General features: G+C 33.9%; 1 protein-coding gene across 5 annotated transcripts in view; it reads left to right on the top strand.

Moving 5' to 3' along the window:
• Positions 1-21,466, top strand: part of ROBO1 (roundabout guidance receptor 1) — a 1,124,592-nt gene that overhangs the window by 590,515 nt on the left and 512,611 nt on the right. For 4 of the 5 annotated variants that reach the window (XM_081074401.1, XM_081074396.1, XM_081074400.1 and 1 more), the window contains exon 3: positions 20,857-20,940. The exons of the other annotated variant lie outside the window; for it this stretch is intronic. In XM_081074401.1, coding sequence (XP_080930527.1) covers positions 20,857-20,940 — 84 coding nt within the window. The remainder of the gene's footprint in view (positions 1-20,856; positions 20,941-21,466) is intronic. 5 annotated transcript variants of the gene reach the window in all.

Below are 21,466 nucleotides of genomic sequence, written 5' to 3'. Positions count from 1 at the left end.
CAAGTGTTTATAATTTGCTGTTTTACTTTAAGAATTATTTTTTTCCTTAGAAGCTACTTAATGTTTAAGCATTAATTTAAGTCCCTATGTCTTAGAATTGCCTAAAAGCTCTAAAAGCATCCTTTGTGACTAAAGATATTTACTTTTATAACTTACAAGTGTTATTTCTTAAATGTTAATAGCAGAGTACTCCTATATGTGTTTCCTAGCTGCTATAATATTGTCTTTGAAATTCTACTATTGGCATTTATTACATATATCTGTAAACAACCCAACATATAAGCTTGCCTGAAAAATTCAAAATACACATATAGGTGAAGTGTTTCTTCATATTCAGTGTGTATCACTTGGGAGAAAAAAAAAAAGTCTGGACTTACAGTTTCTGGCTCAGAGTGTGAAGAGCTTATAGGTCAACATTTCATTCTAACAACAAGTAAAAACCTAAACGAAATGAAAACATCAATAACTCTTAGACCTGTCAGAGAAGTGAGGTCAAAGGGCAAAGTGCTGCCCCCAAATTGGAGAGACAGGCAGATACAGAGTATTACAAGTTCCTGGATCAGAGAAACCCACAAGCAGAACCCACTGGTTCCTCCTCAAGGACCAGGAACAGTGTAGGGAAAACTGAACTGTAATTGATGAGTTGCTGGCAACCCATTGTGGACAAATCTGAGAGTTAAAAATTCCAGGGGGACTAAGTCATAAGGGCCCCCCCCCCATAATATTGTAAGATTAGTCTTCAGAAGCTCAACCAGTTTCCTACAGTAAATAGAGAAAAGTCACCTTGGGATTCCAGCAAGAGGAGGGGAAAGAAAACCATTTTGAAATAAGCCAGAGTACTCTGTTATTCTTAACAAAGCCTGCCCTCAGCGGAAAGTATTTAACCAAAACCTAACCTGACAGGGGAAAGGAAAATAGCAAACCATAACCCCTTCTAGACATCCTGTCCCAGCTAAGGCAAGAGAGGGGGGTAAACCGAGAAGCACTGGTAAAATTCACAGTGAGGGCACAAGTTAACCAAAAGACTGAGACCTAATCATTGGACTACAGAATGCTGTCTCTCTCTGATACATTATAGCCACATTACTAAAAGCTTATTTACCAGAGTTCCTTTCACTCACTACATCAAATCTGGTATCAATAAAAAAATTAAAAGGTATACTAAAAGGCAAAAAACAACAGTTTGAAGAGACTGAACAAGCATCAGAACCAGAGATAGACATGGGACGGATGCTGGAATTATCAGACTGGGAATTTAAAACAACTCTAATTAATATGCCAAAGGCTCTTGTATATAAAGGAGAAAACATGCAAAAACAGATAAGGTAAGCAGAGAGATGGAAACTCAAAGAAAGAATCAAAAAGAAATGCTAGAGATTAAAAACACTGAAACAGAAATGAAGAACACCTTTGATAGACTCATCAATAGACTGAATATAGCTGAAAAAAGAATCTCTAGGCTTGAGCATATGACAATATAAACTTCCAAAACTGTAACACGAAAAGAAAAATGACTGATAAAAACAGAATGGAATGCCCAAGAACTATAGGATAATTACGAAAGATGTGACATATGCATAATTGGAATACCAGAAGCAAAAGAAGGAGATGAAGAAAAGCAATATGTGAAGCTGTTATGACTGAGAATTTCTCCAAAATTATTAATGTCAGACATCAAACTACAGATCCAGGAACCTCAGAAAACACCACATAGAATAAATGCAAAAACAAAGCAAAACAAAACAAAAAACAAAACAAAAAGCCTGGCACACTACACCTAGGCATGTTATATTCAAAGTACAGAAAATAAAAGAGAAAAGAAAAAATGTTTGAAAAGAGGAAAAAAATCCTTACATTGAGAGGAGCAAAGATAAATTATATCTGATTTCTCCCCAGAAATTATGGGGACAAGAAAACAGTAGAGTGATACTTCGGGTGTTAAAGAAAAAGAAGAAGAAAAAAAACCTAGAATTCTGTACCCTGCAAAATTATCCTTCAAAAGTGAAGGAAAAATAAAGACTTTCGTAGATAAACAAAAATTGAAGGAATTTGTTGTCAGTAGACCTGCCTTGCAAAAATTGTTAACAGAAATTCTTTAGAGAGAAGGAAAATAGCATAGGTCAGAAACTCAGCTATATATAAAGTATGGAAGAACACCAGAGAAGGAATAAGTGAAAGTAAAATAAAAACTTGCTTTTTCTTATTCTATTGCATAATAAAGTATACTTTGAACCTGTCACATAATGGGATATTGGAGAATAAGGGAAATTTGTAACTAGTTTGCTTGGATTCTCATTGAGTCCTTTAAGGCTATAGTTTATAATAAACATAAATTTATCCAAAGGCAATGGTGTGCTGGCAAATGGTTCATAACTGTTTCTCTAGGGAAAAGGCCGTGACTTAAACAGCAATTGCTGATTTTCATGGTATAAATACTCCCACCATGGAGGATTTCAAAATACTGACATGATATGGAGTTAGGAACAGTAAAAAAAATATTGGCTTTCTTAGAGCCAGTTTATGAGACTCTCAACACACCACTGTTTAAACACTCCTTTGATTTTGCTGTTCTGAGTAACTTCTTTCTAAAGTTATGTTCCTAGGGCCGGCCCGGTGGCTCAGGCGGTTGGAGCTCCATGCTCCTAACTCCGAAGGCTGCCGGTTCGATTCCCACATGGGCCAGCGGGCTCTCAACAAAAAAAAAAAAAAAAAAAAAAAGTTATGTTCCTAACATGTCTGAATTTTAGTTAGTGATAATATTAACATTATCCAGCCATTCTAATCAACCATTCCTCAGACAATGTATTTTAAGAATTCAGCATTTCTTTGAATTCTCCTTGGAAATGGGCATCAGTGTTAAGAACTGATTTTTTCTGCTATTGTTTGGTATTGATTTACTTTATTCAGTGGTGATTTCAGATAGCTCCAGGAATTAGCTAACTTATTTTATGTTTACTAATCAATTAGACATATACATTAATACTCACAAGAAGAAATTATATACCGTGTTTTCCTGAAAATAAGATCTAACCGGAAAATAAGCCCCAGCACAATTTTTCAGGATGACATCCCCTGAACATAAGCCCTAATGCATCTTTTGGCGCAAACCTTAATATAAGACCGGGTCTTATTTGGGGGGAAACACGGTATGTTGGCTAAAGTGAGCTATTGAGCTCAACTCAGAAACAAGCTTTGTCTGCTTCACATATAATTCCTAACTCATTTTGTTTTGTTTTGTATTGTTTTGTTCTCCATGTGTCGTACTGTTTTAGACGTTTCCCTGCTCCCAGACTTATACCTGATTGCTGGTGTGTGTTTTTTTTTTACTTTTAATTTTTCAATAGCCGTTTGTTATAACCATGCATCCCCTTTACCTCTGTGATGCTGTTTGGTCACATTTGCAGCTTCTGCATGACTGCTGTGCTTCCATTTATTTCTTTGTCTTTTTGTAAAGACAGACAGCTTTCTAGAAATGGCCCATATGACCCTCAAAGAAGAGGTAAGAACTGAAGAATAATTACAATGACCTACATAAATGAACAGTGGGTATATAATAGAGGCAGATAAAGAAAAAGAATGAGAAATAAGCAAAAAAGGTATTCCTGAAAGGTCTATGACTAACATTCTTGTCAAGGTTACAATTCTTTTTTGTTTCTGCCTAATAAAAGTAAAGGGAGCCAGGACGATCACTATAGTCATGGAAAAATACCTGAAGTTAAAAAAAAAAATCTGAAAATTAAAAGAATAGTTTAAGAAAATGATACCACCTAAAGCCCTTTGAAATTCCCTTTTGAAATCAAGGCCTACAGTGATAAAGATAATTTAAGAGCATTAGTAACAAATGGAAAACAAACCCCATATTCAGTTTCACATGGGTTAAATGTTATACATAAAACTAAACACCAGAAAGAATCAATAACATCATTAACTATCTCACCCACTGGGTATGATAAATGATAGATTAGCTTAAATGTGATCAAACTCTTTTTTTCCCTATTCAAAGGAAACCACTTTTCTCTTCAAGGACCACTTAATTGAATGGTGCTGGCTGGTCTCCCTAACATCCAATTTCCAAAGTCATTTGAAGTATGGGATTATTTAACTCAAATTCTAAGCAGCTAATTTCAGCCTGTGACAACAGCTGTGTATGGAATATAGCTGCCTCATGAACACCACCTAACTATATAACATTGGATATCTTATCTTCAGCTATTTTGATCTCTTGAAAGTGATTCATTTACTGAAAACTCACCTGCTCAGTTTGTGTTTCTTTTTCAATGGAAATATACCCAGTTTCATAGGTAACCCATCTTGGTTTTGCTAAACTGAGAGTAGCTTTGAATTTTGTGATTGGCAAAGTATATTTATGCCTCAGGCAGGCATAAATGGGAATTCAAGATAAAGCAAAATCAGCTTTTAAACTGTAGCTTTTCTAATTATTATCTCAACTGCATTCAATTTAAGATGCTACCTGACAGGTGATCTAGAGATATCCCTCTGAAAAAAAGAAATTAGAATTTAAACCCAAATTTTCAATGTTATCGTTACGTGCTAATTGAAAAATAAATTTAAACATTTCTACTATGAACCACCTAGTTTACATGACGTTTATGCTGTGTGTGTGTGGATATGTAAACAAATATTTGCATTTCTTTCCAAAAGCAATTGCTACATTTTCTTCCTACATTTTAGAAATATCCGTTACATTATATCAATATATAAATGAAGCAGTTATTGAAAAAGCATATCACCATTTCCTTCTACCTAGAGTGAGAGACTCTGTCTTCTCCCTGAATTCAAGGTTTTCTCAGTTCTTTTTCTTTCCTTACATAATCAGAATACACTAAGATAAGATATATGTTAACATTTTTAGATACTTCATAGTGGGCGTTTTTGTCTATTCCAATATTTACTTTGTTTCTTCCAGGATTCTTTATATTTTTTTCTGTGTTTCTAATTTTGATTGTAATTCCATAAAGTAGCATACACTTAATTCTGTAAAGCTCTGAATATAAACGCAAAAAAAAAAAAGCAATGAAAAACTAATGTTATATTTTCTGCTAATATCTGCATACTTCATATAGGTCCAGACTATATATGCATTTGTGTCTATATATATATACATATTCATGCATACTCATATATATATATATACACATATAGATATACTGTGTTTCTATATCTGACATACTATATTTAGCTCTACAAATGTAAAATAATAAACATATTTTTGTGCAATTATGTTCACAAAATGACAAGAAATCAATATAGTTCATAGTATTAGCGGACTCTATTTTTATGGACCATTTCCTTTTCTTAAAATTTTCTGTGGTTTAGTTTTCTCCATGTTTATTCCTCTGGTATCTATCCTCATACCCTAAATATTCATTCATGGGCCACTCTTGAAAAATGACTGATGACAAGTGGTCCTTAGAAGTGAGAGTGGAGACAATTCCAAGCTCTATGACATTATTGCCTTTGTACATTTAAGATTGTTTTTTAAGCAGAGGCTAATGTATTGGTATTTGTAATAAATGTTTATTATTTTATAAATAGAGATAGTCTATGAAAATTCCTGAGGCAATTTATTAATCGAGCCTTTTTCTTCCTTTCTATCTTTAATATGAACTTGTCCATTTAAAGTATTCTCAAAGGTTTAAGAAGTAGAGCACAACATACCAAATATAATTTCTTATCAATTAAATGATCTCTAATTACATCATCAATATAATTATCATCAATAGAATATCTTTATCTCAGTCATTGTCGATTGTTTTCAAAAAACACCATGAGGGTGATTATTTTATTTCATTTCATTTCATTTTTCTTTATTTTATTTTATTTTATTTTCCTTTGCTTAATTTCATTTTACCAAGCTATTAAGGAAATAATGCCAGTGTGACCTGAACTTTATCTCCCAAGCCGTCAGTTTATTGAATAAAAGGCTGTGGTTTAAATTCAGGACAATCCACTCTCTGACCCCCATCAATATTCTTTCAATCTCTTTCTCAGAAATTGATTAGGTCAGTTGGGCAACACTTTTTTTTTTTCTTACATCATCTTTTATCATGGTAGCTTGACACTCCATTTATTAATGGACATAAGTTTGTTATAAAATCTTATAACAAGATATTTCAAGTATGGTAGATACATTTATTTAAAATGACTAGTTTTATTGCAATAAGCAATTCTGCATTCCTTATAGTTTTCATATTAAAAAGGTAAGACAGTGCAGTCTTTTAATAGGATGAGAATTTATGTATATGTTTCTGGAATCAGGAATCTTCCTTCAACTCTCATTGATTCCATATGTATAAAAGTTTGAAATTATAAATGTTTTTAAATCTATCTTTAAAGACTACCTATTGCTCTTGTATTTGCTTATGTGAATTACCTGAGGACATTGTTACTCTCTTTTTCAATGCAACTTTATAACTTTTAACAATTGATTTTTTTTCAATATTGACAAATGATTGTTACAGTTTCACAATGACAAACCAAACCAACTTGATTTTTTTAGTAAATTGATATAATGACAGCAGTTTTATAGTATGTGAAAATATCTATGATGTACAAAACCATGCATTGAGAACATAATTTGTTTTTGAGAACACAATTTGAGAACATAAAAAGTATGTTTTGAGAAATAATTTGATATAGGCAGTTTTGTTCAGGACTTTATCTACAGTTATACACTAGCCTAGAATATAAATTTTGGTTGGAGTATGTGGGCCCAAACAAGCTTTATTCTGAACTGCATCATAACCTACAAGATATTAATTCTTTTTTCTCTTAGAAAATAGACTGCTATTCAGAGAGACAGCATAAATTTCTGTTTTGTGACTTTTTATATTTAAGTGACTTATTTTTAGCTATCTATCGATAACTTCTCACTGTCAATAGAAGAGGAACTTAATGATTATTCTGCATTTTCTTTGTTAATATTAATTGTATATTTTCCTTTTAATATAAGAATAAGATGATATTAAATGTTTAAAAAAAGCCTATAAAACTAATAAAACTAAGTTTCAATGCTTTTAAAGAAGCTACAAAACTGTAATATTACCTATTTTTATTGATTTCAGATTAGGTTCACATAGTTATTCCTTCTATCAAAATTCTACACACATAAGAAGAAAGGAAAAGGAGAGAAGGAGGAAGGGAGGGGAAAAGGGAAGAAGGAGGGGACGGAGGAAGAGAAGGAGGGAAAGAAAGAGAGGAGGAAGTAAGCTATAGGGAGGGAACAGAAGAGGAGGAGAGGGATTTGCAAGGGAGGGGGTTGGGAGGATTCAGGAAAGAGCTCTCAAAAGTTTAATCCTAATGCCACAGAGACAATTTCTTTCATGATAATACATGTGTGCCTTTCAAAACTAATTGGCTGATTGTACAGCTACACTGGAAAACAGTTTGGCAATTTCTTAAAAAAGTAAATGTCAATTATATGCCTCAGCAATTGGTCTTCTGGACATTTATCCCAGAGAAATAAAAACTATGTTTACATTAACATCTATACACAAATGTTTATAATAGCTTTATTCTTAATAAGCAAAACCTGGAAGTGACCAAGATATACATGAACAAGTCAATGACTAAATAAAAGTTTAGGGTAGCCACACCATGGAATACTAGACAGCAATTAAAAGGAATAAGCTCTTGTAACACAGGACAATCTGGATGAAGCTTTAGAGAATTAAATGCTGATTGAAAAAAGTCATTCTCCAGAGACAATAGTTTACTGGTTACTAGAGGGTAAGGGGGGTGGGGGGAGGGAGATGAGGGTAAGGGGGATCAAACATATGGTGATGGAAGAACTGACTCTGGGTGGTGAACACACAATGGGATTTATAGATGATGTAATACAGAATTGTACACTTGAAATTATGTAATTTCATTAACAATTGTCACCCCAATAAATAAATTTAAAAAAAAAGATAATTACTTTGTAAGTATAATATATGGTAATCCTGATAAATAAATAAAAATTATCGTAAGAGTTTAAAAAAAAAGAAAAAAGTCATTCTCAAAAAGTTACATACTGTATGACTTCAATTACAGAATGTTCTCAAAATGGTAAAATTATGTATGTGGAGTAATGGTTGCCAGTGAATAAGGAGGGGGGTAGGAAGGAGGAAAGTGGGTGTGGCTAAAAAAAGAGCAACAGGAAGGTCCCTCCTTTTTTATCTTGCCTATATCAATGTAAACATCCTGTTTGTGACATTGTACTATAGTTTGCCAGGATGTTACCGCTGGGGGAAACTAGGTAAAAAGTGCAATCGATACTCCCACATTATTTCTGAAAAATGCATGTGAATATACAAATCATTTCAAAATAAAAAGTTTGATTTAAAATTATCTAATTAACACAACTTTAGAGGCTTCAAGCTTCTCAGTTCATACCAGCAAAGGCAATAGACCTTCAGATTTTACAGTGGGATTTAGGATGACTTTTGTTATGATTTACTAGCCTGCTGGGTACAGTATTTTTGCAAGAAGACTATATCGTTTAACTCAGTGACATAGTAAATTAAGTACACATGTGATTGATGGAAAGTATGACAATATCTTTGTTCTCTGTGAAATACAATATGTTGTTATCATTTTTATAATGGTCAATTACCTCCACGTGTAAATACTTTTGGCACATTTTTCATTCTGTGTGTTTTCTCATTCACTATAATGTTTTATACCTACTTGTCTTTGCCAGAATTACGTACAGTTAAAGAGTCTATTCCCTCCTCCCCAGGAGCTACCAAATTTATAGTAATTAGAAATTCGATAACCAATGCAAGATTTATGTTTACTGGCAGGTTTTGTTACCAAGTATTAGGCTATCAGGTAATTTTTATAATCACATTTAATCATTGAAATACCCATTCGTAACATAAAATTTTAATGTTAATAAATATCCACCACAAATCTAAGAATAAAGTTACATATTCTTAGACGTTTGCTTTATTTACATTAATTTACTACTAATGCAAGAATGCCCATACACTTGTCTAATATGAATTGTAAATCTTAGGGTTACTTCTGACTCCCCTTATTATGGTTTTAGGATTTATGTTGAAGCCTTAGGATATTTTAAAATGCCAAATATTGCAGCTTGCAGAGATTTTCCTCTAGTTGTTTTTCCTTTTCTTCATCAGCAAATTAAAGTATTTATTCATGATTTCTATAATATTTTCTTAAAATTCATGTGTAGCTACCATAATTCTGGCAATATGTAAAACTCAGCAGATTTTCATTCCATAGCTATATTCTTCAGTTCCTTTTCCCATTTTGCAGAAAAATGTATTCCTTTTCTTTTCTTTTCTTAGTTTCAGGTGTACAGAGCAAAGTAATAGTTAAGACATTTACACCCCTCACAAAGTGATAACCCTCCCCCCACAATCTACTACCCCTTTGATGTCAGAAAATTGTTTCTTTAAAAATTCTGGCCTCTATTAAAAATGGTCACAAAAGCCCAATGGAAAGATTATTAGTTACTGTATTAAGTTTTCCATCTATTTCCCATATATGTGCTAGCCAGAAGTATCCACATAGGAAACGCATCACTGGAAACCAAAATCTTATATTTGCTGGCCACCTAGGCTGTCTCCACTCTAGACACAGATGGAAAGTTCTAAGAACTAATCTTGAAAAGGTTACATGAGAGGAATATTGCAGAGGCCACTGAATCTACAAATGAGCATATTTCCACATGTATAAATAAATGTATTAGCAATTATAAAACAGGGACAACAGAAGGAGGAAATTAGTTAGAGCTATAGCTTCAAAGTTGAATGCAAATCTGCAGTAGAGTTTCTGAAAAGCATTTATACTTAAGAGGCCACATTATTTAATGAATAAGATCATAATTCATCACATCTTTCTTCTGAGCCAAGCAGAGAATCTCACCAACTAGAAAGTAACTAGTCACTTGACTCCCAACAAGAAGGAAAGTCTACCGAGGACTGCCTCCTACAGTGTTTTAAACTGTTGACCATTGGTAATGAATGGACTTGTTCATGAGCCAAGACCATTGGTGCCTAGAAAATATTTTTCCATAATAAACTCTCCCCACTATCCCTTGAATATGAATAATGATATAAACAGCCTAATGTCTTTTATGGTATTTGGGGTTATTTGGGGTGTTTATTGTTCCGACCCACTCAGTCCCTTTGCATGCATACACACATGCACATTCCTTTAAAATAACTACTTTGATTGTCTTAGGTTTCAAGAATTTCCATTAATTTACAATAAGAATGTCTCTTTTGGAACAACATTAGTAAGTGAAACATCATCTCACTATAAAATTACTTGTGAGAATAAAGGCTGGCAGAGTTTCCCATTAAAAAAGCACAAATGCAGATCAGAATATTCTAATGCTGGAATGGTGGTGCATGAAAACTACAAAGCTAAGTCAGAACCAGCAAAGTAAAACAGAGAGAAAATAACACCTAGTATATATGTTATTATAGTGTATGTAATTATAATTGATAGTATATATGTAATTGTATATATATAAATTTGTAATATGTGTGTGTAATTGATTACACTCAGTGACAAAAAGCAAGGAAAGGGACTGCTGTTTGAAAATGCAGCTTGACATTATAAAATGGAACCGTTGAATGACTGTGAGCTACATAAACTGAAACAATAGAGGAAGAATCATGTGCAACCTGATCTGATCAGCAGTGCTCTCCTTCTGTACTACCACCCCTACTTTCTCCCTGAATTTGCTTCAGGGAAACCTCTTGGGCCACAACCATCACTACAAATAAGCCTCTTCTAAGGAGAAGTGGGGGAGGGGTGCAAGGAAACTATCACATGAGAGTCAAAAGGAATGGAAAAAAAAGTAACCACTGTTGCCACTCTCACACTGAGAGGAAATCAATGGAGGTGGATGAATTGGAGGTAAGCTTCCACAGCTCTCTCTGGGCCTCGATTGGACACAGCTAATCTCTGTGACCTTTGGGAAAGCTGAAGGCATAAAATGACCCCAATAATCAACAGCACCATTAGAATGAAGAGAGCAAAACCGTGACTGTGGTTAGAAAGAGCACACAATGAAGAGACTATGGAGGAAATTTGTCGCTTTAACAGTTGAATGAATGCAGCCTCAGAGATGCCCATAGTGGTTGCAGATGGATGGCAACGGACTCACAGGACACCTTGGGGACACGGGGTGGGAACGAACTGGCAGTTACCACGTGACCTGGGACCCAACTTGCAGATGCTTCAGACTTTCAGGCCTTCCTCCAGGGTACAAAGCTGTGTCTATACCGCTACAGGAGGGAGGTTGAAACAGCACCGGGGCAGGGAAGCGGGGAGGAGGAGTGGAGGTAGGAGTGGGGCCCCGCGGAGGGTGTTTCCCCTGAGAGTGAAAAAATGTGTAATTTCAATATCAAGTGATGGTTTTCCTCAAGATATAAAATTGAGTATATTTAACCTTGTCAGCTCAAAGCAACCAGGCAATAGGGCAAACTAAAGTCTGCAATTCAATGAGTACACCATAGGATGAAATGTTGTCTACCTGAAAATACTTCCTGAACGATTTAGGGGGTGTTCTGTGTAAACGGGTGCTCAGGAAATACACTGGGAAGACATGATAAAATATGGCTAGAAAAAAAGGAAATTTCAAAATCCAGTATTCTCTTGGATTTTAACTGACCCGTTATTTATTTTTTCTCCTATATAAACTCCAAGTTGGCACATAAAATAAAAATAGAATGTCTTTTCTCATTTGAAGAGGAAAATACATAGGTATTCTTTCCATTAAAAATTATTAAATGATCCTTTAAAATTGATTTCTAACTTGAATTAATTATAATAACAGCGAACAATTACTGCTTTCTTATTAGCTGTCCAGAACTAAAGTAAGATCCTTACAAATATTTGCATATTTAATCCTCATGATACTCCTATACCATAGATACTATTATTTCACATTTTTAAATGAAGAAAGTGAGACGCAAACAGGATAAAATAACTTGGCCAAGGTCACATAGTTAGCTAGTGGCTCCTAAGTTTTCTACTGTATTGTTTATCAAAATAAATAATAATATATAGTTAGTTGTAGTGATTCCAAAATGCTAAGTAAATTATTTGATATTTTGACTAAATTTCATAAATTATGTGGATTTTACTTGAATGTCATATTAACTAACAGCAATGATTGGAAGCGTTCTTTATTAACATACTTAGAAGTGGTAATAAATTTACACATTCAATGATGAGAAAACAGCACGGGTTAAAAGATAAGGAGATCTGAGTTTTTATTCAGAATCTCAATGTGATCATCATACCACCAAACCAGATTTCTCCCTCTGCAAAAGTGGAATGGTCCTATTTCTTCTTGATCCCCAACATGATTTTAATACTATGGAAGGAGTGTTCCATTCATCCAGGTATTATTGTCTGCCATTTCTGCCCCATACAATGCAAGATGTATCTGTTCTTACAACTAGGGCAGCTGGGAGCACCACCTGTTAACTAACTTCAAGACCATTTAATTAGCCTATGCTGAAGTTACCTTATGCTTTGACTGGAAGGGAGTGCAACAGTAGCAGATGCTAATCACAATAAAAGAAAAGCTGTTGAATACCAGGGCAGAGTGGGAGGAGAGAATAACAAAAAAAGTCAACAGACGGAAAAAGGCAGAAACACTAGTAAAATGGACCGGAAATTAACTCCCACAGATGAAGTTCAAGAGCGCAAATCTCTGCAGATTAAATTCCGTCCCACCAAGGTATCTGTCAGATGTTACTGAGGATTTGATTTGAACATTTTGAATAAATGCACAATTCAACTGGACAATGGACTTAGTTTCTAATTATATAAAAGAATAGTCATCACTTATTATTTTCATGAAAACCCCCGTGACTTTCTTAAACCAAACATTCAGGCATCAAAGAAAAAAAACATGTCATGATGGAGTATGATTTTCCCAATTACTTTAAGAGCTCCAGTTTGTCAGTGTTTCCATGAGGAGGGATCGGGAAACAAATGGTTTTAAAATTATAAGCATTTCTCCATCAATGCAGAAGGCACTTTATCTTGTTTTGTCAAATTAAGTTGAATTTAAATGAGCTAAAAGCTTCGTCTGTGACATTTGTATTCTTCAGATTCACAGGCTTATCCATGATTGTATTTACCTTCCTAACATTCAGTAGTGTATTTTATGTTTAGAACAGTTATATAACATATGTATCTAGCTTTGTCTTTCATGTTTTTGCTTAAATATGTGTTAATTCTCTATTATTTCATCAGATTTCACCAGCCTGGTGTAACTGGATATATACCAAATTAGCTCAAACAAAATTGTTCTTGAGAGTTTTCATGTAATTATTGTTTCATTTTTCTTCAGAACTGTAACATTTTTGCAAATTCAAAATGAGAATGTGGCATTGGCAAACCAAATATTAATTCCCAATTTGTATTACATCACTTCAGTTGCAAGAGCAACCTCTCAGAAAAATGCATTCCATTCATTCAAATCAGGTTATATTTTTTTTCATATATAAAATTACTCAAATTAGAGAGAAATCATAGATCCAAGATGCAGTCCACCTATCTGGCAATATTTAAATACCGTCCTTGTTTATTCATATTACAATTTATTTCAATTTTCAGAATTATCAAAATGTATTACAGTTTCCTTCATATTCAGTTTGTCACAGGTATATATACCGAAGGTGCCAAAAATGTATATGTATTTTAAGAAAGGAAAAAACTGCAGAAAAATTGTAATACTCAATATATACTGATAACAAAAGATGAATACAAGTCACATTTCACTTCTGCAATTACAAGAGGTTCTCAGAGTGGTTACCATCAGCATAATTTTAATACAGTTTTTTCCTTTCTTAAAAAGTGTATATATATATATTTTTGGCACCAAATATATATATTTGCGTGGGCAATGGGAGAGGAAGATATTCCATCAGCAATAGTCATTGTACTTGAGAGTTTTCATGTAATTATTGTCATTTCCGAAAATGTAGTTTAAATTAGATTTATAGAGATTATGATTTTAGATAGATAAGTATATAACAAAGTCCTAAATAAGGAAATAACTGATTCATTATTTAAGAAAAGTTACCTTCATCTTGAACTCTTGACTCCGGCAAAACTATGCCTCAGTGTTTCCTTCAATCATTCAGCAAAACTGTTGATTACCTAGTCTGTTCTTGGCACTTTGCTAAGGTTAAGCATGTTAAGATGGGTAAGACATGACCCTGTTTTAAATCCTCTTTAGCTTATACCAAAAGATAAATCTTTGTTGTTGAAGAATTTAAAAAGTAATTACCAAAAAAAGAATCTTAATGTAGTATCTTATTATTATATATTATCTTGATGTTAATCAGGAAGTCAGTCCCCAAATCTGCATACTTAAAAATATGTGGGTGAAGGCTTATTTTAATAATAAATCCCAATATTCATAATATTTGATTGTGCTTTGGAGTCAGAAATCACTTGGAATCCAATTCCAATACACTATTTACTAGTTTCATGACAGAGGCCAGAGAAATTATCTGAATAAAGTGATGTGTTTTATAGTTAAAAAAAATAAAGCATTATGAAAATATTAGTTGTAATTATAATCGGTACAGTTTTTACTTCCCTTTTTCACATTTGACTCATTCAGTTATCTAATCACGTAAACCAGAAAATGAGAAAAAGCACTATCATACATTTTGAGATTCTTATATAATATCTACTTTTTCCATTTAATACAATCCTGGCATCTCAGGTCATAAGTTATTACAATTCCGATTCTATCATGGAGACTAGTTTAGTTTGGACGGACACCAAATCACTCTGAATTTTTTTTTCTCTTCTCAACAGTGTTGGATAATAAAGTCTTCAAATTTAAAAATAACCATCTACTCACTAAAAATAGCATTGAATACATATTTTACATAAATGTTAGTATTTTAGTTTATTTTATCTAAGCATTTTCTAACAATCATTATCCACGTGGATCAGTATAATTATGGTTTTTGACCTTTGAAAGAAACATAAGGAAGCAACCTTGATTTTCCTTAATATAACAAAATTGGAGATGATCATAATACATTGTTTTCTGTTATGGTATTGCTCCTTTAAAAAAATAGATTTCATTCCACAATTTTAGCACAATTTTAGAACTTATTACATATTATACTTAATGTTTCTATAGCATATTAATTGCTGAAAAAGTTATTCACTCCTCATTGTAATGAATTGTTTTATTTCCTTCATTCTCTGGATTTTGTAAAGTAGTTACTACCTAAAAACAACTACTGATTTTTTTTTTCTTTTTTCCTTCTCCAACTCCATAACATAGTTCTTATTTTTCCCCTTATTCCCAATTCAAAAGAATGGAGCACACAATTGCCTTCCACAATTATTTTAGCCATACATGATTAAAACGGAAGTTTGAATTTAACTTTAATTTGATCATGTAGAATTATGACACAAATTTAAAGCTTCATAAACATAGTTTGTGTACTTAGTTTTGTAATTCATTGCCTATGTTTCTAATTAAATGTTCTCAGGACTCCATTTAAAGTACCCATTTCCTGCATTCCTCTTGATTAGTAGGAAAGAATCAATGAGCATTGATCCAATTTGTAGAACACACTTCTTATATTGATAGTAGTTTATATTCATTTGCTTTTCCCTAATCTTTTATTAATGATCATCTTCAAAATATCAATTAATGCCAAAACCCTGCACAGTGATAATGCAAATCTATTAAAAAAATACTGTCTTGATACTTTACTGGGGCAAAATGTAACTTGTTATTTTTAACATATATTTATATAACTGAATATGACAGAAAGGAAGAATAAAGATGAAAACTAATGTTTTGAGCTGTGAATTTCAAGCCCAATTAAAAATGAACAAGTGAAACTGAATTCAAACAACAGAATTTTTTCTCTTCGCCTCTACTTTTCTACAATGTAACACTGCCTGCTATAGTATGAGGAACCATTTAGAGAAATATGGGTTGCATGGTAGTGCAAACATAAGTCTTTATGCTACAAAAACAATAGTAGCTGTTTTAATCCTTTCATCAGTGGAAGGAAACGTTACTGCATGGGTTTCTGCTGTTCATTATAGAAAGAGCTAAAGACCATTCAGTCTTCATCCACCATCTTTTAAACTTTTTTGAATGTTCTTCATAATAGATTGTAATTGTTCATATTATTCCACATTTGCTTTACTTCTTCTGTCAATATACTTTTCTGAACATTTGAAAATATAGAAAGTTAAAGAAAATTCACCCCTTAATTATTTTACATATGTATCCTAAGGATGTTTTTGTGTGTGTGGGTGTTTGTTTTGTTTTGTTTTGTTGTAAATTTTAAGTTGAGTATTACATCTTGACTGAATCCAGGACAAGCATTGTTAGCAAGAATGCTTCATAGGTGATACTGTATATTGTGTCACACAATTATCTTCCCACTCTCAGTTGCCCATTATTGGTGATGCTGAGTTTGATTACTGAGTTCAATCAGTGACTGCCCAATCTATCTATTGTAAAAGTACATTTTCCTCTTTGTAGTTAGTAAATAAGTTCAGGGGTGATACTCTGGCCATAGGAAATATACTGTCCCCTACCATTTTTCACCTAATAAATTTAATATCCATGGATGATGTTTGTCTAAATGAATTATTTTATCAGAGGTTGTAATATAATGATTCTTCTAATTCAAAATTTTGTTGAGTCTTGGCATAGGTGTTGGGGAAATCTCAATAAAATTATTGTTATACAGATTAACAAATGTCAAACTTACCACTTGATTTACCATTAAAGAAAGTTGTATCACCTTTAATTAATTATATTTAAGGATAAAGTTTCCTGAAAGAGAAAATTTCCATTGTAAAGGAAGTTATAGGTCTTTATTCCTTTTTGTCATTGTTGTTGCTTTTATTAAATATGTGAAATACAGTTATAAGATGTCCCACTATATATATTATATAAATAATATGTATAGTATATGGTTATGTATAATATTATTATTATATTATATTATATTATTATCTTACATACTATAGATTTAAGTTTGGAATACAAGCTCCTCCAAAAAAATAAAAATAAAACCATGTAGCAAAATCTACTGTAAACAATAAGATGATAGTCCAGATTTCAGTTTTGACCCCAAATACTAACATTTTACTGAATTGTAAAATATGAAAACTATGATACAGTGATTCCTTTCTTAACATAGATTAGGGAATATAGGAAAGGAGTAGGTTAAAAGAGAAGATGATGAGATCATTGTTTCCTGAGAGAAAGTGTAAAGTTTCTTGGAATCCACATGAAATTGAACAAGCAGTGGAGGTAAGATTTGGTTGTTGATAGAACGTCTAATTAAAAAAACATGGCATCATTTTATAAAAAATAGTTGAAGCCATGAATCTCAATGAAGAGATCTAGAGAGAGTATATTGAACAAGAAAAGGATGAGGGCTGGAGCCCTATGAAACATAAGCATTTAAAGAGTAGTTGGAAGGAAAAGGTTTTCAAAGGTGAGGTGTTACTTCTGTGTGGCCTCACTGATTAGCATTTGAATAAAAAAAACCAGCTTTTTGAAAAAACCTAACATACAAGAGAGGGCAATTATAAAATTGGAATTGGTTGCCTTAAAAAGCAGCGAAGGCCAAATGGCCACTGAATTCAGAGGAATCCATATATCTCATGAAGGTTATTGTGAGAGTCCAGTCGACATTTTTCTAAACTTGAATATCTATGATTTAATGACTCAAGATTTCTTTTTATTTAGAAAAAAAAAGGTTTATATGCTTATATGAATACAGAGTACAATAGCATTTGGTTCACTTATATCAAGGTTTTTTTTGTGTGTTTTTTTTCTGATACAAATGCAATTTTTGTATTTTCAAATTGTTTCAGATTGGGAGTCTATCATGTAAGTGAGATTTGCATCCTTGGTTACCATCTGGTCATTCATTTATTTATTATTTTCAAGGAAAACATATATATATTTAAGCCTGGACAATGTTGCAGGTCCATGTAGTAAGGTGGTAGATGTACAAATGTGAGGCTGAGTCCCTGACCCTTGGGAATTCACAGTCTAATGGGGGCAACAGACCCTTAGCAACGAGCAACCTTAGTACCAGTGCATTTCTAGGTGGAATGGTGGCTTTCGTCACCTGAAGCCCCATGTGCTTCAATTCAGTTCTGGATGGCCCTATAAACAGACTTGGAGCATGAAAAGACTTCCTTCAGACACTGTAAGCACTAAATAATCTCTCGCCTCATTATGTTCTATTCCATGGCTCGCATAATCAATACTATTTAACAAAAATTTTAAATAAATGTATTTTAGACTCTGAATTAGTCTTCCCAGTCAAGTGGTTATTTCCTGTTAGAGTTATCTTTTCACAGGTAGAAGAGAAAAGGAAAAAAAAAAAAAAGAGTGAAGTTAGTAAAAATGGGACCTTTTGTTTCCTGTAGGTCTAGTATGTGCTGTACAGATATGGTAAGATTCATTGATTAATGCAAAGTCTATTCTTTCCTGAGACTAAGAAGGGGCCAAAAGGGTGATGGGGGGAAACAGAAAAGCATATTTAGAAATTACTTAGAATGTCAGACATAAGTGAAAAATCTACTTGAAACAGATTTGGTATGTCGTTTCAAATGATAATGAATTTCATTTCCTCATCTCCATTGCTTTTGTAATAATGTCCTCACTCTCAGGGAGAGCTCAATAACAAAGAGTACACAGCCTTCTCTCAAAGTCTTAAGATATTGTGTAGAGAGATTGATTTAATTCATGTTGTGGATTTCAATGGATTTTTATTCTATTTTTAAAGAGTGATTAGAAATGTGTGTATCCACATTAAATAAACCATTCCACCATAAATTAAAAGTGATTTTTCCTTTGAAAAGTTACATTTGTTTCTAAGAATAATTAGTGCAAAATTAAAGTGACCGTAAACACATTGTATCTTTAAAAACAAGATTGTGGGTAAGCAGGGAAGGTCCCCTTAAAAGCCTTTTTAATACATTTGAACCGATACCGTCTGTTCATCTTCCTACATCAGCCTCTTTCACTTCATGAGTCTGCGTGAGCAAGGTTACTTATTTTGTGGCAGAACACTGTGCTAATAGTGCCTCAGAATATACAGAAATGTCTGTTTCCCTTTCTTTTATTGATGTGATTAAAACTCTCACCTAAACAATTTGTGCATACAAATAAGTGAACAGGTTGGAGGGGTTAGAAAGTGGACTCTTTCGTCGCTATACCGGTTCCAGAGTTGATTTTAAGGACAAAATAACAGTCACGTATGGAAAGGCAAAGATGAATTGAGCAATAATGAGCATTTCCCCCCTTTAGTCTGCACAAATCTGAACACTTTTTTTTTTCTTCTTTATTTTAGCCACATCAGGTTAACAGCAAGACACACGTGGGATGGAGGGAAGGCAGGGAGATAAAGTGAATAAATATGCTATATACAAAAAGCCACAAAGCAGAGTCATGTTAGATATTTTATCCTCTTTAAACATTTCTAAGTCATTTCTAAAAACAATTTGAATAGCTGTGTCTAAGACAAAATGTGTCAACCTAGCTAAAACCAAAACCAAAAACGAACTAGCAGTGACACAAAATTAATGACCCCTGTGATGTTTCTGAAGGGGCATTAGCTGCATGCACTCACTGCCTCATTCAGAGGTGACATATTTTCCTCCTCGAGTAAACAGCTCTGCTTCTTCACTGCTCAGGCCGAGCATTCCTCCGTAGATGCTGTGTACGTTGATGAACAGCCTGCAGAACACCACAACTTGAATGACCTATGACTCTATGATACTCGATTTAGGAGGTACTCACTTGGGTTTGATTGTGTCTGTGTCTGCTTATCAGTAATGGAGCTGGAGACGTCTCATGTTTGTCTAACACAGAGCCATGACCCGTCGAGTGATCGAGCCCAAGTGAAATGACTGGCAGTGTCGCTGGGCTTCTCTCTACATGCGTGCACGGCAGCTCAGCCTCTGGATATTGAAACCTGGGTGTCAGTGTGCTTAGCATCACGTCTAAAATTCTGCAGGGGAACATGAACGTGCATTTGGAAAAAAAAACACAATCCTTTTACTCAAGAAAATGAGAGTAGATGAATGAACATAGTCATCTGGGTGATCGTCATGTAGAATCATACGCAATTTGGAATGTTTTTAAATATTCAAGCCAAAGTGAGCAAAGTTGCATCTTGTGTTACACATGCATTCTTTTCAGTAAATTTATCTCAGTCCTTCAAGATGACAAATGTTGCCTTCTGAAAGAGGTGATGTGATACCACTCTCCACTGTTGCTCAGAAAAAGTATGACATTTGTATCATCCACCCTCTTATTTGACAAGACCCTATTTTTCCCCACAGCCTCCCTCCCCCCACCCCCAGCCCATATGAGGTATAGTCCCTTGAGTCTGTAATTGGCAGGAGATGAAGCGATGATGGGGAGTGATCACAGTCAATAGCTTTGATTAACAATAAGGTGGAAAATTAGCAATGCTAGCATTCAGCCATCCTGCCCTCTCCCTCCCCATATGCTCCCTCAGTCCGCGCTGGCGGCCTCACAGAGGGCAGTCAGAGCCCTTTGCTAGCTTTGAAGTGCAGCAAAGGTACAGACAGAGCAGAGAATTAGGGAAATTAAGGAGCAGAAGTAGAAACTCTAAGCCACGATGCTGAGACCCTCACACAGCTTAGTGTGCCGCAGGAGGGACGAGGAGAAAGTGTGCTGTGTGTTGTCTTTGTGTGTTTTTCTGTCACATGTGGATTTACTTGTGTCTGGACATGCTGTGATCGAAATGGCAACTACTGTTACTACTGTGACCACATCAGCAGCTCTGGTGTTGTTTTCAACAGACCCTGAAGACCTAGAGAAGGGCAAGGACAACGGGACGCCAATCCCCACCTCTGATAACGATGACAATTCGCTGGGCTATACAGGTAGAGTGTTTCCCAAATACTAACGGCACATTCCTCATAAAATGCCTCCACTTCCATCAATCATCAACCACCTGTGTAAAATTATCTAATCATCCCTGCTGCCAGCTAACAACCCAATAACTTCTTGTCCTCATTTTCCAGACTTCATTCTTCAGCTAGGATGTCATTTTGCTAAAGTAAACACTTTGGGGAAAAGAAATTTGACATAAAAACTGCATGCACCCTTGATGTCTGTTTTTAATATTAATGAATGCTTATCAGCCTGCAACTTTGATATTGCTAATATGTTTAGACAGACAATATTTTCTTAGAGATTTAACATTTGACTAAATTGCTATAAAAATAAATAAAAGACACCTGATTGGGTTTTTTTAATTATCTGTATAATTTTTGGTTACACTTGTAATCTTATGAACAAGAAGCAAACTTTTAAAAAGAGTGATGCAAATCATAATTACCAACTTATATCGTAGGATTGTGTTTGTGACTTCTTACCTCATCTACAAACTACTTCTTAAATAGATGC

Source organism: Rhinolophus hipposideros (genome assembly GCF_964194185.1).
Source record: "Rhinolophus hipposideros genome assembly, chromosome: 2".
Lineage (NCBI taxonomy): Eukaryota > Metazoa > Chordata > Mammalia > Chiroptera > Rhinolophidae > Rhinolophus > Rhinolophus hipposideros.
This window is presented reverse-complemented; position numbering and strand designations above follow the sequence as displayed.